The sequence below is a fragment of the Lissotriton helveticus genome, chromosome 2_1 (genome assembly GCF_964261635.1).
Source record: "Lissotriton helveticus chromosome 2_1, aLisHel1.1, whole genome shotgun sequence".
NCBI lineage: Eukaryota > Metazoa > Chordata > Amphibia > Caudata > Salamandridae > Lissotriton > Lissotriton helveticus.
Genome location: NC_136059.1, coordinates 123,253,853 through 123,273,182, shown reverse-complemented (window position 1 = coordinate 123,273,182; position 19,330 = coordinate 123,253,853). Strand labels below are relative to the sequence as shown.

The following is a 19,330-nucleotide window of genomic DNA, read 5'->3' as shown; positions in this document are numbered from 1 at the left end:
ATATATATATATATATATATATATATATATATATATATATATATATATATATATATATATATATATATATATATATATATATATATATATATATATATATATATATATATATATATATATATATATATATATATATATATATATATATATATATATATATATATATATATATAAGAACTCCACAAACGCCACTTCCTGATCCACCCAGGACCGGCGAGGCAAAGTAGGAGACGGACCACGTAGTTCACAGGTTCTTCAGTTTATTGCAGCTGATTAAAACAGTAGGGCAATACGCGTTTAGGGCTTCAAGAGCCCTTGTTCACATGCAAAGAACTAGTGCAGCTTTTTGATTTTTATAATGCTCAAGTGACCAATTTAAACACCGCCCTTCCCATAGTCACATGACCATAGACATAGAAAACATCTTCCATGAAGAGAAAGTTATTCCTTGTGCAAATACGCAGAAAAACGTCCTGGCATAATTATACATATGTCAATAAGTTATTGGCATACAACGTTTATCATTACATACGTTAAATTAGTTTTTATATGCAATATAAAAAATACAAATTTGAATATAAAAATCTGCATATAAAAACAGTTGATGTATAACAGGATAAATCCAGAACAAGCCATAAGAACATTTTAACTTCATGGTAAAATTTCAAGTTTGTTCAGGGCAGATTGAAAATAAAGTGCAAAATACAGTGCTGAACTAGATCAGTGTCTAACTGTACAAAAAGTGGGAACATACGTGCTATAGGGAATTACAATATTTAGATTATAAAAAATACATGATAAAGTGACCTGTGTGAAAAATTCATGAATGCGTAAATTGACAATTGGGAATCCTCATAATCTTGTCATTTATAAAAAGCATCAGTATAAAACATTTAATACAGGTAAAAAGACATTATCATGTTAAAAAGTTATAAAAAGACCCGAGTATACAAAGTGCTAAAAATCCTAAATAGTGATAAATATAAATAAATATCTAGAGGTGAGGAGTTGGTAACTAGTGTTTGCCGTGGCTAACAAGGAACTTGACTAACCACGGCATATAGACTGATGGAGAAAATGAAATATTACCATGAAAAATCGTATTTCAAGAATCATTATAAAGACTAATCAACTCTAGGTAACAGGGACCTGACTACCTGAGGATACAGTGAGTTAGAGTAAGGGATACAGTTTTTACAGAAAATTACGCAAATCCTCAGTGTTATTGAGTCCGTTAGGCCACTTACTGTCATATTCCAGAATAAATCGAGATTCTAGTTGCCTTAGTTTTAACTCTCGATTACCACCCCTTCTAAGGGGGGGTATTGAAGCTACCACATAATACGATAGGCAGTTGACATCTTTATTATGTGTGCTCTGGAAATGACGGGCCACCGGGTAAGCTTGATCACAATGCAGAATAGCTCTGATGTGCTATAAGATTCTGACGTGCACCTGCTGCTTGGTACTGCCAATATAATTAAGGCCGCAGGTGCACGTCAGAACATACACAGCATATATATATATGTAATGTATAATGTTAATGTTAGTAAATTATTTAAAAAAGTGAAGCTCATTATATAAATTAAAACCTATATTTTTATTATTAGTTTTACATTATATATATATGTATATAAAAATACACACATTCATTAGTGTGTTTGTTTATATAAGTATATGTATATATACTTTCAAATATTATATTACATTATATAATTTACATTATATTAATATTTACTATTTTTAACTAAAATATTTTAAATGACATTTTTGTAAAATTGTAAATTATATTAATGTACAAATATGTTTTGTTGTTGATATTTTTGTACTCACCTGTTTAAGTGTAGGGAGACAATATTTGGTACATTAATGTTTTTTACACAATATTTTTGTAGATAGATATTTGTGGTTTTGATATTATGTCATTGATCCATCGCTGTAGCAAGTCTTGCTGTTACATAGAGAAATAGTGGAATGCTGTATTACATTTATTAATGCTATGTTCAGCTAGGAAATCCTTAGAACTTTAATTATTTGACTCTTAGTAATATTTCTAAAATGCCAAATTCACTGATGAAGTCAGATATTCTAATAAAGATAAAAAAAGGTATTTTTAGAAAGTTACCTTTTCCCTGTCTAAAGCCGTAGGAAGCTTTTTTGCATTGGCCTACAATTGCAGCCATCTGAGTGCTCACCCTTGAATGTTGTATAAAAACCTACTTCCAGAGCACAGGCAAAGGCTTGGGTGTAGGGTGGTGCTTCTGTTACTCCAGCTAGATGACCATTTGGGCAGTGCTCAGGAACCTATTCAACGTCAAAGTGAGCTCCAGGCATACGTCTCCTGCACAGGCATCTTCTTTGATCCTCGAGATAGGCAGGCTCTAATCACTTTGAGCTGGGACCAAACCCTATAATTGGTTTGAAGTGATCACACAGGAGGGGACTGCTATTTCCCTGAGTGCACATCAGGTGAGTACACAGGTTGTGGGTTTCACTAAGGGGGCAACTGTGGGATTCTTTAAAGTAGGATGCACAGAGGATGCTGTAAGAGTAGTTAGAGTAACCCCTAGGAACTTGTAACCCATTGGTTAGGGAGATGCCAGGGGTCATCTCCACCCTCAAGCTAGTATCAGCCATAAAAGTGACATCCTCAATACCTTCCTCAGAACACCTATTGGACCTGAGGAAGACCAGACGAGAACGTAACTATCTACATAGGACCACAATTGAAAAGAGTACTGAGAAACTAGACCTGGTCTCTGTCTTGCACTGAGGACACAGAACTGGATTCCAAGGATCAGAAGGCTGACCTCTTCTTCGAACTACATGGACACAACAATCTAGAGAGACCTTTTCTGTAGCAGCCCAGTTGACCAGTTCCAAGTGGACCTGCCATGGATTCTGCTAGTGGTTTCTGGTCTAGTGAGTCTTGACCCTCAAGTGTTGTTCCTGAGGTCCTGGAGCCCTGGGCTATGACAAAGTGTACTCCTCCTAATAGCATCATGAGAATTCTGGGACTATTGTCTCCAAAAACATCTGCAAGACCAGGACTAAACTGCCAATCTGATCCGACCAACGTGCGTTGCTGCTTGACTAAAAGATTCACGTTTTCCTGCACCAAGATTATCCACAGCAGCAAATCCAATTCCAATGGGCCTCACAGAGAAGGTAATCAGTCTCATGGAGCCCTTTTCAGATACAGCCTGCCATCTTGCGTCCCTGGAGGAATCTGAGCTAAAAAAGTAACTAAGATGAAAAGAAGAACTCTTGATCAGGTGTAGGCAGCAAAAGTATCCCGCTTGCACAATACCTTCCTTGGACTCAAAATTTCAATTTCTCCTGATCCGAGCATTCCCGTCTATTGCCAGCAAATTCACCAGGACCTTGCCCAGCAGTTAGCTGATGTCATGAAGCCCTCTTCACACACAGCCTGCTGCCTCGCCCACTGAGGATTGTTGACTTCTATTTCAAAGACTAAGGGGCCGATTAGGATCGCGGACGGACTTGAGTCCGTCCGCGACCCCTGAGGAGCATGGAACGTCCGCATGGGCTGCGGCGTTCCATCCGAGAAGATTAGGATGTGACCGCCAGGGTGGCGGTCACATCCTCTATCTTTAACATTGTGGCGGATGCAGCTTCAAGCTGCACCCGCCGCAATGTTAAAAATGCATGCATCGCATTTGCATGCACAAAGCAGCAGGCACTGCGCAGGGCCTGCCAATTTGTGCATGCAAATGCAGGGGGGTACCATAGGTACCCCCCATGTGCACCCCTCACCCCCCTTTCACCCAGGGGGCCCGCAACGGGCCCCCGAAGTGAAAGTCCGTATGCTTTTTCACAGCGTAAAAGCCGCCACGAAAAGCATGTATTCACCACCATCCTAATATGGCTGGCGGTGTCTGATAGACACCGCCAGCCATGTTAGAGCTTTTCCGCCGCGGTCGGAAGGCGACCTCGGCGGAAAAGCTGCGGACGGAATTCCAGACCCACCAGCCATCCTAATTTGGCGGTGGGTCTTTGGAGGCTCCGCAGCGGTTTTTCCGCATCCTCCGGGCCGGCGGTGGCTTCCGCCGGCCCGGAGGATGCGGAAAAACCGCAATCATAATCGGCCCCTAAATACAAAGTTAAGACTGTCAACCAGGTTGAACCTAGTTTCTTTATTTGACACATGTTCCATAACAATCTTCCTTAACTTGCATTTAGGTATCAGGCAAGTGCAACCACATGACTGTGGTTAACTTTTTTTTTTTTTTTTTTTTAGGCTTGAGCGTGAAAAATTCATACCCCTGATTCCCCTTTTTTGATTTTTGTCTTTTTATTTATTAGAATGCACTCTATTTTCCTAACTGTATTTATCGTCTTTCTTTTGTTGCATTGTGAGTTTAGTATTGTTTGTTACTGCATATATTCTTTACAGATTGCCACTAAGTTAACCCTTTCTGCTCTGTGCCCTAATTAGGAGGTGGCTGTGCGCAGGTTAATTTAGTGATTCACCCTGACAAAGACAGTAGTAATTGCTAATGGGTATTTCATAACTAAATCTGCATTCTTAGACACTTTACATCTGGTGGTTCTCTGCATACTTGCGGGCAGGACACCATTAGATTACAGGCTAATAATTGTAAACAACAAAAAACAAGACATAAAGGGGCAGATTTACAAGCCCCTTGCACCTCATTTACGCCGCTGTTGTGTCACTTTTGTGACGAGGCGGTGGCCCAAATCCTGCTCCATGGTGCGGGGGTACTTACAACGTGACGCATCTGGGAGATGCGTCACGTTGTAATGCCCTGCACCACATATAGGCATTTCTGTGCAGGGGGGGGGGCGTCCCGGCGCAGGAACGCCCCCTAAAAGTGGCTGAGTGAAATCTACAAGATTTCACTTAGTCACTTTTAGGCCCATGCTGCGTCGAAACCCTGCGCCTGCCCGAAGCAGGCGTAAGGATTGACGCAGCATTAACTTGATAGGGCCCCCAGAGCATTGCTGGAGCTGCGTCGCGCTTGCGACGCAACTCCAGCAATGCGGCACTTTTATGGCACAGAGGCGTCACGCATCTGTGCCGTTTTTGCACCATGGTGCACCGCATCCATGATGGCGGAGCTGTGGCACACAATAACTGGCGCATCCCTGCTGATTTGCAGGGATGCGCCAGTTATTGTAAATATGCCCCCAAGTCTTTTATATTTCTACTGCGAGGATATGGAAAAGCATCACCTTTTACCCATCAGGACCGCCTCAACAATGCTCACCTCTTTAAAAAACTCTGAATTATAATTCATCAGCTGTCCACAATTCAGTTTCCTCTTCTATTAATTGTTGGCTTTATGCTAGTCTTTGACCATGTTCAGAATTCCACAGCCTTTTGGTTTGGATCGTACAAAAAAATACAATATACATACATACATACATCTCCCAAGTTTGTCCAAATAACGAGGACGCACTCCACAACAGGTGGCTCTTTGCTGAGCTCTTTATTCATCACTTTTGAACTGCCATTTACAATCAGACAATTGCTATGCCTATCTGCTCAATATAATCTGTGTTATCACCACCACTCTTCTTAGTTATGATAGATATTGGGTTCGCCAATTGTGAAGGTACTGTATTAGGGTATGAAGGATATGTTTCTTTTTTCCCCATGTATAGTTGGTGTAATTTAGGGGTGACATAAATCTCTGCCTATTTAAGTTTTTGTGTCAACCAGAAGAAGAGTGAGATTTCTGTTCAGTGGTTGACCCGTGGTCAGTGTGAATCATATATGAAGCATTCTGATTTGTTGAGAATAATTTGAAACCAGAGAACTTTCCATATATTTCTAGGGTGACCGGGAGCACAGAAGACTCAATGGCATTCCATTAATGAGGGGTGTTGTCTGATTGTTGCTGCCAGTGATTCTACAGTGAGGGTGAATAATATGGGGGATAGAGGGCACTCCTGTCTGTTTGCTCTAGTAATCGCAAAACTGACAGTTCGGTTGTTATTGACTAACACTCTAGCACAAGAATTTTGGTCACTAGTTGCAACTCATTTCATTCTATTTGGACCCACACCTATTACCTAGAGAACCCACATCAAGAAGTCCCAAATGACTCTGGCAAAGGCCTTTTTGAGATCTGAAGAGAGGAGATCCATAGGGTTTTCACCAATGTTAGCTTTCTCTACCAGGTGTAGAACATGATAGATATTTTCTGCTGCTTGTCTGTGGGGAATGAACCATGATTGATCAGGGTTGATTAGGAAGGGCATGTGTGGTTTAACCATATTGGCCAATATTTTTGTATAGATTTTAGTGTCTGTGTTTAGTAATTCAGCAGGACAGTAAGTTCAGTACGTTTACCTAGTTTGTGTATGAGCTTTAAAATAGAAGTTGCTATCAACTGGGATGCTGTGCAGGATGGTAACAATGCCAGTAAGTGTGGGGGTGGGTCTGAACTCAAATATTTGTAAAATGTATTTGTGAGACCGTTAGGTCCCCGGACTTTCTCTGGCAGAAGTTCATTGATCACACTTTGAAGGTTTACTGCCGAAACAAAGCAATAGACCTCTTCCAAATTAATCCAGGTCACCTCATATGAAATCTGAATAAAAGTTATGGAGTGGTTTCAAATTGTCTAGATTTTTACAGAGAAACTCCCCTCCTCCCCCAGTCAGAGGGGAGATCCTGTGCGTTACTGCCCATGCGTTGAGACAACTAGCAAGAGGGGAATTCGTCTTGTTTGCTTGTTCACAGAAATGTTGTCATAGAAACAGCATAGACTTCTCCAACCCTTCGGTGGCTATAGGTTAATCTGGCCTCTCAGTGTCATTACCTGTCGCAGTGCTTTAATAGACCCATGGTCATGTTGTGCTCAGTCACTTTCTGCAACTCTAATTCCAAAAGTAATTTTTGTCTCTTGTGCATCTGGCTTTGTCTCACTCTTTCCATGATGCATTGGCCTTTAAACACTGCCTTCTCTTACCTTGCTGTGAAGACTTGGAACGCCCTGCCTCTGCACCCCAGGCAATCACCATTGCTGTCACAATTCAGGAAAGATTTCAAGACCTGGCTGTTAACTGAACCGCAGACCTACCCCCTCCCCCCACTTAGTGCCTTGAGACCCTTGCGGGTGGGTAGTCAGACTTTATAAGATTATTGATTGATTGAAGACATCCCATAAGATGTTCATCCCAACCTCACCTGTGTGGTTCTCCTGTAAGCATAGTGAAATAGTGTTTCTGAGCTCCTGTGTGACCAGCCATTATTTAAGAAAGGATTTACTAAATGAGTAGGGACTACTTTTATTTTGGTTCCTCTTACTTTTTCCTTTTAACAACATGGCCGAATGGTCTGAGAGTGTTTTTGTGCCTAGAGATAGTGAGGTGGTATCTCTGGGAACTCTGCAGTGCCCCACATCAATTCTTTCCTTGAGCATAATCTATGAGCACAGGAAAAAAGTCTTGCCCTCCTGGCTCTCCATATGTCCTTCAGGCTCATGTCTCCTTTTTTCTGCATAAAAGTCAGGGACATAGATCCCTGGGTTTGTATATCATTGGAATGTCTATCCAAGGAATTGCAGGGCACTATATTAAAGCCTCACACCCACAAAAGAGTGTCCAGTCCCCAGTCCCTCTAAAGTGCAAGAAAGCATTAAGAGATAGGAGTCGTGTCCCTTTTCTGGGTCATCTACATTCAGAATTCACTATTTCCTTGGTGACATTCCTCCAGATATATTTCTCTGCCCACAAAAGTGTCCCAAAAAACTCTACATTCACCAAATTGAAAGTCTTGTGTAGATCAATCATCACCCACCCCTTATTGTGGGATGTTTCTGCATAGTATTATGTTGGGTATAGTTTATGTGCCATTAGACGTGTATCAGCGCATTTAGGGTTTGTCTCTTGTAGGCAAACACAGTCTGGGAGTACTTCCCTAATATCCTTCTACATTATGTGTTTTGTTGCTAGGGTAAATAAGGCCTTTAATGTTTCAGGATATTATCTTAACAATTGGCCCTGAACTTAAAAACATAAATCTGGAGCTTTCCCCTGAGATCTTCCCATCTGCTACTCTATAGGTGATGGGTCGTATGCACTGCATTCCTTTATCCCGCCTGGATCCTCCCCATCCAACCCTGTTCCTCCTATCACACTATCCCAACTCATTCCTGCCCTTTCGATCATGGAGCCTGTTCGGGTCCCCATTGTCCTTAAGGCATGTGTCGCGACCGCACTATATGTCCTTGTGCCTTCAAATCAAATACCACTTTAGCAATATCCTACCAGTTATGAGCCATCAAGTGTCAGTTTTAATGTGCCCATCACTGCATGAGGTTACCTCAATTACGGCTTCACATCACACTCGATTTATGACACACAATTCCTGACACTCAAATGGTACTGATAATGGGGGATGTAGGGGAACTCTTGGTAAAGATGCCCCCCATATCCTTAGCTGTTGAGCATCGTTCATATGTCTTCAGATTTGTTGCCACCAAATTTTCAGGTTGCCCATATCTATGAGGCAGTTTCTTTGTGTGTCACCCGTCAAAAAGTTTTGGTTTTCTCCCATTTCTCCTTTGGTTTCCCTGGTTGTTTTGTTTCCCTTGGAGGAGATTGAGGGTGCTCTTTGGAGAGACCTAGACATTTCTGTGCTTGTTCAAGAGTCTGAATAATGCAAGTGTTAAAAGCAAACTGACTCATAGGGCAGAGGGGACTTGCCATCATGTACCAGCTCTGCCTCCAACGCAGTTCTGCCATTATTCTTAGGATAAGGTGTGTTACTTATTTAAAGTGCCCTGGAACAGGTCTTGATACATTTCAAAGACTGCTCCTGAAAGCTAAGCTGATCCCTACTCCTGACTTCTCCAAGCATCCTGTCTTTCAGGAAAGAGCAGATGAATTTGGCTATATTGTCTCTGGGACTAGTTCCTGAGTCAGTTTGCGGAGCTACAAACTCTGTACATCCTAATATTGGAGACTGTCAATGGATAATCCTCTTTTACTATTGCACAAACCATCTCTTGAAAGTAATGTACAATAACATCTCCTTATTCCATCTAACAAATGTGTCTTATGCAAACATTATCTCACCTTGGTTTGTTCTTTACGGTGTAGAAAGTCCTTAACTTCTTCCTCTAGTCTCACATTTACCTGTTTTACTTTCTCCAGCTCTTGACTCATTGGGCTGGTGTTATTTTTGCTGGTGGATACACTGTCACCCAGAGACCGTATTTCTTGTGTGACCTCACCCAGGTCTGCGGCTAAATCACATTTCAAGGCCTGCATCTTTGTGGTCACCATTGTGAAGGTTGTTCAAGCATTCTTTGAGATCTCCTTTTGTGAAAGGAGCTTATGTATACCCCTTGTTCCTCATCATAGTGCTTGGAGGCACTTGATGTTTTAGATCCAGTGGTTGAAGCTTGTTGGATCGGAGGGGCACATGTGCCCATGCTTTTTTGATTTATGAAAAAACGTTCCCCAACTTTTTGTAGAAAGACAACCGTCCCAGAATGGGTAATTTTCTTAATGGTTTAAATGCCTCCGCTGAAGTGTCATTCCGTGAGCCTCTGTTATATTCCCAGGTTAGGCCCGTGTAGCGAAACAACTTATGTCTTACATTGTCCTCATGAATATCATTTCCAGTCTATGACCTTTTGCATACGATTTCGCACACGACAATGTTGGATTGATTTTTCTGAAACTGAACTTGTTTTACATCTAGCTTAGCAAAGAATTATCACAACGCCCTGAACATCATGTACAAGGTCTCATTCCTACTATCGTCATCCACGGGGCAACAGGGCTATCTACATATCCACAACATCACTAATTCATGTGTATATCGCAAGGCTACTTGCTATTATAAGATGAGCATTCCAATAGAATAGTAGAGGAAGTACTACTGCTGACACAGCGCGTCCTTGCATTCGGAGAAATTACCACGCAGTGGTCTGACATCTCATGAGCGGTGTCCAGTTCATGACCAAGACAGGGTATTTCCCTCTATCCCATCAGAGATTGTCCCTTGGGGGGAATTCTTGGCTTCACACCTACACACACTCTGGATACACTTAGAGTAGGGTTTGCATCGTAGGAGTGCTCATTATGACCACCTTGTTTTATATGCCTGCATGTATGCGTTGTTTTAGCATCATGGTAGAACCCTACCTGCTATTTAAGCTTTTGGTGCTTGTAATGATGTTTATCTGCGTCTGTCTCCTAATAATTTTATGCCAGAATAATGTTGGCTCAATAAATAATAATGAAAACGTCCCATAGTGTATTCTCTGTATTTCTCTGAGAATAAGTGAGCACGAGTGATTGAGTGAGAGGTTCTGTAATCTTTGCAAGATCCCTGAGGGAACAGGGTTATCATGTTCAGAAGTTGCCAGAAACCATTCACTCCCTGTTGGGTAAGGGGGGGGGGGGCTTACAGTGGCACTGTGTACTAGCTGGTTTATAGGCCAATCCTGCAGGGGTGTCTGGAATCTGTCTTGATACAAAGCCCTTAGTTTATATTGTTCAAACAATGCACAGATCCTACGGATTAGAAGGAACTACACCACATCTCCTGTGCTGTGAAACCAAAACCAGGCAGGCAGCTAAGCAAGCCTTCCTTCCTTCCTTCCTGCCAAGGTGCCTACTTGCCCGAAAGAAATGCAAATGTGAGCAATGACTTAATTCTGCAAATGTAAAGGGTAATCATCAAATGTAAATGATGCTTGGAAGCTGGTACTGGTTTTAATTGATTGAAACACTTGAACCTTTGTGATGATAAAAATTATTCTTTTTGAGTGGCAGTGCAAAGAGTTAGGAACTGAGCTGTGAAGTGCATGCTTTTGATTGTAATTGCTTTTATATAACACTTACTACCCCAGATGTGTTGAAGGAAGAGGTATGAAAAGGTTGCATTACGTACTGTCCGGGTACTACTGAAAATCTATATTTCAGAAGTTCCATTACATCCTAAACCTTTTTTGCACATTTTGCAGTGGTGTATGTTATACTGTGTATAATGAAAGTTTAAAATAATGGCACACTTATTCACAGTGTTTTCTGTCATGTGTTGTGACCTCATAGCACTAAAACTACACAAGTCAATCTTCTCCACTGCACCAACCAAGATTTAATTCTGTGGATCTCTGCTTACACACAGAGCTCTGCAGTGCATTTACTAATAGAGGTTTCATAATATACCATAGTGCATTTCCCAACTAGTAACATCTTTTTTTAAATGTATTTTCATTTATGGTGTGCATTGTTTTGTATGTAGCTATCTGATGGTGAAAGACCAAAATACATATTTTTTTAGTTAAACCCTTGACCCCGTCCCCACACTCATTGACCCCTGACACATTGCCACAATTTCGGTAAAAAAATCTTTAAGCAGTGAAAATCATTTAATCACCACATCTGCAACAAAAACACTACAAATAGGTTTATTACATATGCCAGAGTAAAACAGCCGGGAGAGTGACCATGCTCTAAGAAAAGCATCAATCATTCAATCAAACATTTGTATACCGCACTAATCACCTGTGACGGCCTCAAGGCGCTGAGAGGGAGGTACAGCTACTGCTCGAACAGCCAGGCCTTGAGACGTCTCCTGAAGGTCAGCAGGTTCTCGGTCTGGCGCAGTTGGCTGGGGAGGGTGTTCCATGTCTTGGCGGAGAGGTAGGAGAATGATCTGCCACCGGTGATCATCCTGTGAAAGTAATGAGTCCAGGACGACCCCCAGGTTTCGTGCATGGTTGGTGGGTGTTAGTGGGGCTCCCATTGTGCTCAGCCACCAAGAGTAGTCCCAGGTGGAGGGGGTGGAGCCGAGGATGAGGGCCTCCATCTTGGCTGCGTTTGGCTTCAGTTGGCTGTTCCTCATCCATTCGGGGTTGTTCATCCAGTTTTGCTCCGGCAAGGCCTCTACATGAGTTGCAGGGTAGGCGGCACAGAGTCACCAGTGTCTAGTATGCTATTCTCCTCCTCCTTTTATGTCAATTCCCACCATTGCAGAAGAACTATGGGAAGTATTGTTATCTTGTTCTGGGCTACGCAAAATTGCTGTAGCATCAGCTCAGAGTCAGCTGCATCCAGCTGATCTCATCAGTAGGGTTGCTTGGATGTGCTCGCAGGGCTTAGCGCTTACCCCGTTGATGTAACCGCCTCTTGCACTCCAGTGTTCTGATGTCCTCGGGCGGGTGTGCATGATACTATGGGTTGGCCTCGTTTTTGATCCTCTACAGCAATGTAGGCAGCAAGATGGCAACTGCGTTCTGGGCATCAGGTGGGGTTTACCAGACAGTTTCCCATCCCTGGCTGCGGCTGTTGGCCATCATTATAGTGATTCTTCAAGCCCACTTACTTCCATGGGATGAATCCCCAATTTCAGGCGCTCAGACTGGTGTCCTGGGCGTGTGGGGTGGCTATCACCATATCCATATCCAGAGTTGAACATCTTACTCGTCATTCTGCAGACAACGCCCCAGACAAGGTTTAATGGGTTACTCAGTGGTTTAAATGGGCTGGTAGTGTCTGGTACAGAGTACTGGCACTTTTTTATTTTGAGAGGGAGAGTACTGGCACTTCTCAAGAGAAATGCTATACTTTTATTGGGAGAGTATCGGCACTTCTCAGAAACAAGTACCTGCACCAATATTTTTCAGTTCCAAGCACTGGGGTTACTGTAGTGTGTGGCCCAATGAGTGATGCAGGCACACTTGGAGAATTTAAATTACAGGCCCTGGGTACATGTATTATCATATATTAGAGTCATATACGTACATTAAATGTGGCACTCAAGCTCAAGCCAATGTTATCATGTTTTAGTGTGGAGGGCACAAGAATGTTAGCAGTGGCAAAGTGCAGTGAGCTCTAATGTCAACAAAAATGAATTTAGAGGACAGGAGGGATGAAGATAAAAAGTGTGGGGATGACCCTGCGGCGAGGGCCAAGTCCAACACTTATAAAAGGATTTTGTAATGTAAATGACTGGACACCTAATCATACCACTCAGACCCATGGATGGGTGGTCATTAATAAATCAGCCTATTCAATGACAAAATGGAGACTGGCAGCACTAGGTGTGTGTTACTTAAAGAAATAGTAGACTTCTATGACTTCAGCACAGACAGCTTTAAAAATGCTATGCAATAGTTGACCCAGTTAGCATCTTCCTTATGTAGAAGGATCATTAAAAATGAATTCAGCACAGAGAAAGCCAATGATTTCCTGTGGCATATCAAAATACCAGTGTCACCCAATGAGTTAAATATATGTGTTTATGGCGAAACATACAACTACAGTTTAAGACGAACCAGGGATTACCTTAGGATGTGTGCTTAAAGACAATTATGCATATTAAATTAAAAGGGGAACCTTTATATTTGAATATAGACACACAGAAGGGCCATGCCATGCAACTGATGTAATAGGGGAGGACAGTATTAGTTATGGAATTCCTCTGTGTACTCCTGAACAAACTATAATGTATTTACAGCTCATGTGTGCTTGTAGTTCTCTCAGATGTCATGGGTATTCTGCTATTTTTAAAAGCTAAATGACTCCTGTTAAACATACAATTGTAAATTCCGTATTGTGTATTATATCAGTTCATAAAACATATGTTTGTTTATGTTCTTTTTCAGATGTTCTTTTCACTGTGGATAAAGGAGATACCTGCAGAATAGGCTTGCCTCCAAAAGATGCAACAGATGATTTTCATACAAGAGCCATACAATTTGGAACATTTGAAAACGCTAGCCAGATCTTCTTTGGTCCAGACGACAAGATATATGCCGTGCGTGGAGCAGAACTGTACCAAGGATCCCTGCCAAGATCTAAGGGGGCTGATTGGTTTAGTGAGGCCAAACTTATTGGGGAAAGTGGTTGGGATCAGTTCAAATTTGTATTATTCCACCCTAAAGGGAGAATCTATGCTGTCACTCATGAAGGGCACCTGTTCAAAGGTGTACCACCAACTCCTGATGACCAATCCTGGATTGATAGGAAGGCAAAGAGGCTGGACGGAGAGAGATGGAATGAGTTTAGTGCTCTCTGTTATGATCCTGTGGGAATGTTGTACGGAGTGGCTTCAGGAAAGTTAGTAAGAGGCCTTTATCCTAGCTCAACAACTAGGAGCTGGTTGGATAACGCTGAAGAGATTGGAAATAGTACAAGCTGGGAGGTATTAAGTCACTTCATGGCTTTCACCCAGGATGGCAATTTGTGGTGTGTCAACAAATCTACCGGAGAGATGTTGACTGGTCCACCACCCACCAACAGCACCGAAAACTGGGCGGATAGTGCCCAAAAGTTGGGTAGTGGCTTCCACGTTTACAAGCACTTATCACTGATGCGGGATACAACCCTCAATACAATTAAAAATCTCAATTTCCTAGTAAGTATTGGAGAAACAAGTGACCAGCAAGTAGTGGAAGTGAAAGAGCAACAGTATGACAACAAAGGGGGAAGTGCTGGCTTGTCATGCACGTTGGAGTAAGTACACTGCTAAAACCTTTTGCGGTACATGATGGGGTATTGTTTGATTTTTTAATATTTGTTTATTTCATCTGGTATAATATCACTAATTGCTTTCATTTCACATATCATTTTAATGCTAAGCTGCTAGTGCATTTACCAAGAAATATAAACAAAATTTAAAGAAAATATGAAAGAAGAACTGTAAACCAAATCTGAAAGTACCTTGTGTTCTTTGGAGAGATGCAATAGAAAAACCCTGCTGGTCTTACAGATGGTTGCAGGATTCTTATGAAGAAAAGTTTGTAAAATGCATTTGCACTAACAAAGCAACTGCCTAAGCTAGGCAGTATTAATTCTATTTCATGGCTATTACCCAAGAGGCCAATTTGTGGTGTGTCAAGATATCTAACAGGGTGCTGTTAACCCGTCCACCAACTAACAATAGTACAGATCATGGGGATGACAATGACCTACAATTAGTTAGTAGCTTCCTGGTTTCAAACCAATGATCATTTATGAAGACTAAAACTCTCAGTCTGATTCATGACCTTACATTTCTGCTCAGCTTCAAATGGTTGCACTGACCTTCAGTTCACTGCTTTTTTCCCTTTTACATTTTTTTATTTGACAGGCAAGTCCAAATATGCAATCAGTATTCTTAAACATACAAGTAAAAAATCACAAACAAACAAAAAAATATATATATTTTTGCCGTTCATTACAGGGACGGATCATTTTGCAGCATATACATCAAAATTAAAAGACATGCCATTCTCCAGAATATCCTAAAAAAAAAAGCCAGATAAATCTATAATGTAATATAGGACAGGAAATACAGCACAGTTCCTTTAAAGTTTAAACAAAATTAACCCAAATCTTTTCGAACTTGGCGACCGCTCTTAGGCTTCTACCATTTGCAAGAGCCTTTTCCATAGTATATATTTCATGTAACAAATTCCACCACTCGATCGTATGAGGGGGATTCTGCGATATCTAAGCTCTGGCTACAACCAATCTCGCACAGGACAAGGCTATGTTTAGCCAGCTCCTATTGTTAATGCCCATTGGATGTAAAGATAATAGTACCATAGATGCAGTAATTGGAATATTAATCAGTTGTTTTTGAAGTAATACATTTTCAATTTCTTGCCAAAATTTAGTAAGCATGGGACATGAATAGATCATATGTGTGAGATCTGCTGCCACCAGATCACATTTAGGGCATTTTGTGCGATCGCTGCTTAAAATATTTTGTGTCCATTTTGATATTTTTAATGGAGTATGGTATATTTGACTAACCGTCCTATATAGTTGTAGCTTCAAGCTAGAGGAATTGACTAAATTATTAATATTGACAAAAGCATTTGAAATATTCTGTGAGGTCACATTAATTCCTAAGTCAGCAGTCCATTTTAGTGACAATCTTGGGCAGTCATCCACTTTGTATTGACTAAGACAACTATAACCCGCGCTAATTAGAGACATCTTTTTCTTACTATATAAACAGCTCCAGATGTCCGAGCTATTTATTTTTTTCAATTTCATTTTCTGTATCAAATAGTCCTTGATTTGCATATATTTGTATGTCATAACTTCGGGCAGGTTATACAAAATTCGTAAAGTTGAAAACTGTAAGAAACCCTCTGAACCATACAGATCTCCTAGCGTCTTAATACCGTATTTAGCCCAGTCTCTCTCAGTCTTATCACTAAAAATTTCGGGAAGCCCAGGGTTGTCCCAAAGTGGTAGTTCAGTATGAAAAAAAGATGTGTCACAGTAGGTCAAAATCAGGTGCCAAATACGTACCGCATCTCTTGCGGTCTTGAATTTTACCCGCTTGAAATAGTTAGGATCTTGCACTCTAGCTAAGAATTGATTTGAATGGGTGCCAAGCATAAACTGATAGAAAAAGAAATGTTGATTATTATCTAACAAACTCCTAAGCCGGCCTAAATATGATGCAAAAAAGTAAGCTTTAAAGTCCGGGAAGTCCAAAACCCTCTTTCAGGGGGTAATTTTAGTATGGCCATAGACCTTCAAGCCTTTTTATAGCTCCAAATAAAACTGCTACAAACTCCGTCTAATTTTCTAAAAAATAAATTGTTAACTCGTAATGGAATAGAACGAAAAAGGTATAAAAATGTGGGCAAAATATTCATTTTAATCAAATTAATTCGACCCAGTAGATTAAGTGGAATCTTATGCCAGTTTTTTGAGCAATATAGTCACTTCCTTTAGTAAGAGGTCATAGTTTAACCTATTTATTTCATTAATCTTAGAAGAAATTTTAACCCCCAAATACACTGCCGATTTACAAAGTCCTGGTACTACATAGTTAACTTGATAATTCATAATAATTTGTGTTTTATTGAGGTTTAATTCATATCCGGAAATAGCTCCAAAGTTTTTTGCTTCTTCTGTAATTCCAATTAATGCATTTGTCACATCTGTGGTATAAATAGCTAAATCATTCGCATATGCAGTTATTTTAAGAATTTTGTGTTCGTGTTGTATCGGTATTATCTTATCTTGGGTTTGCAAGGCATTGATGAAAGGCTCCATGGAGAGGGCAAAAAGCAGGGGTGAAAGCGGACACCCATGCCTAGTCCCCCTTAAGATCGCAAATGTTGATGAAAGTGACCCGGCATAACTTATTTTAGCATTGGGATCTCTATATAAAGCCTGTATGCTTCTAAGAAACCGTTCTTTAATACCGAACTGTTTCAGAACCTTCCACAAGTAATCCCACCCCACTCGCTCAAACGCTTTTTCTGCGTCGAGAAGTATCATACCGAGTGGGGTGCGATTAGTTGATGCCACATCAAATGCCATAATAGCCATATTATCATGGGTTGTAGTATCCCTCCCTGCTACAATACCGTGTTGTTGGTCATTTACTAAATATGGCATAAGAGGTGCCAATCGTATTGATAGCAACTTTGAGTAAGCCTTAGCATCAGTATTTATTAAAGAAATAGGCCTGTACGACCCGCATTCTGTGGGTGTTTTTTTTTAAAATAACATAATTTTAGCAGTTTTCCTAGATTCCGGAGCCTTGCCTGTAACATTAATAGAATTGGCTACTAAACAAAAGAGGGGTAAGATTTGGTCTACACAGATTTTATAAAGTTCAATTGGAAGTGTATCTTCTCCCGCTGCCTTGTTAGATGGAAGAGAAAACACTGCTAAGTGTAATTCTCTTCCAACTTATCCAGGTTTTCCTGATCTACATATTGTTTTGCTGGGAGTTTATCATTTATGTAGGATTGAATCTGATCTTCTGCAGTCCCACACTCGGGTGTATAGTTTTTCGTAATAGGAAGCAAATTGTTCAAAAATTTGTATGGGCTGCGAATATAAAATATCATTAGGGCCTTTTATAGATTTAATTAGCGTTGATGCTCGATCGTCAGCAACTTTGTAAGCCAAAAGCTTCCCTACTCTGTCTCCACATTCGTATTGAAAGAGTTTATTTTAAGTAACTTACAACTGTTTTTTTCCCTAAGTGAACTTTTAATGGTTGAACGCAGAGTCAAAAGTTTATTTTCCAGTTGAACAATGTTTGACCGGCTCAGTACTTCCGCTCTAAGATTGTCTGCTAATTGTTTCTCAATCTGTAAGATATTGCCCATCGCTATCTTAGTCTCATTCCTTCTTATTGCATTTTGTTTAAATATATATTGTTGTGCTATCCCCCTGATAGAGACCTCCAAGCATCCCATACTGATAGAACATTGGCAGTGTCAATATTGTTTGTAATAAATTCCTTTATGTGTTCCTTCAGGGTTGTTACAAAAACCTCATCCGAAAGTAAATATCTTGGGAAAGTAAAAGGGCGTATTTCTTATGACCTTTGGGCTAAACCAAATGTAAAAATAATAGGGTTATGGTCAGAAGAGATTTTTGGCATGATCTCCATGTGTCCTAAATCCATTAAAGCATCTGATGCCCAAGCCAAATCTATTCAAGAGCATAATTTGTGGGGGGATGAATAGTAAGTGTACCCTGGTATACCTGGGTGAAGGCTACGCCAGATGTCTTTCACGTTATGTATCCTTGCTAGTTCCATTATTGCTGCTCTTGTTTTACGCATGCTTGGGAATATCCCTCTTTTCGTCACATCTTGTTCATAGTTTAATACACAATTTAAATCCCCCATCAAAATAAGCTCGCCCTCCCACAATAATAATTCTACATTCAACCAATCAAAAATTCGTGGCTCATCTCTATTTGGCCCATAGATAGCACAGACTACATAGATACAATCTCCTATCCGCATTTGCATTATTGCCCATCGCCCCCCGTTATCTGCAGCAGTTTTAATTACTTCTGCCCGCATTTGTCTCTTCTTTAATATTGCCACTCCTCTTATTGGGGTGTTTAAAGTTGTGCAGACAACTACCTCGTACCCTAACTGAGCCAAAGCTTTTTTGTCTTTAAAACAAATATGTGTTTCTGTTAACATAATCACCTGTGCATCATACATTTTCAATTCTTCGTAAATTAAGCTTCTTTTAATCTTATTATTCAAGCCTGACACATTCCAAGCTAGGCAGCTACAGTACGCCATTTCGAGAATACATAAAATCATAAATCTCTGTCCCTTTCTTATCAATCCCCTTAATCATACTTCTTAATCCTGCCAAATTGTCCTTACTTAGACTTGTCATGTAATTTTTTATTTTTACCCCCCCGTACCCCTCTCCCACTCCCTCCCCCTCTCTAATCTGTCTTCCTCCCCCCATACCATAAGGAAAATCCCCCCTTTTGCACCTGCTGCCGTTGGTTGGGCAGCCTCTTGAGGGTGCAGCTATCCGTATGCCCCTCACCTTCCTCATTAAGTATGCCGCTCTAGACTCCCCCTAAGACAATATCA

At 40.7% G+C, this 19,330-nt stretch overlaps 1 protein-coding gene across 2 annotated transcripts in view; it reads left to right on the top strand.

Annotated features, from left to right (window-relative positions):
* Positions 1-19,330, top strand: part of LOC144817781 (uncharacterized) — a 133,567-nt gene that overhangs the window by 72,917 nt on the left and 41,320 nt on the right. For both annotated transcript variants that reach the window (XM_078674596.1, XM_078674595.1), the window contains one exon: positions 13,620-14,469. In XM_078674596.1, coding sequence (XP_078530722.1) covers positions 13,620-14,469 — 850 coding nt within the window. The remainder of the gene's footprint in view (positions 1-13,619; positions 14,470-19,330) is intronic.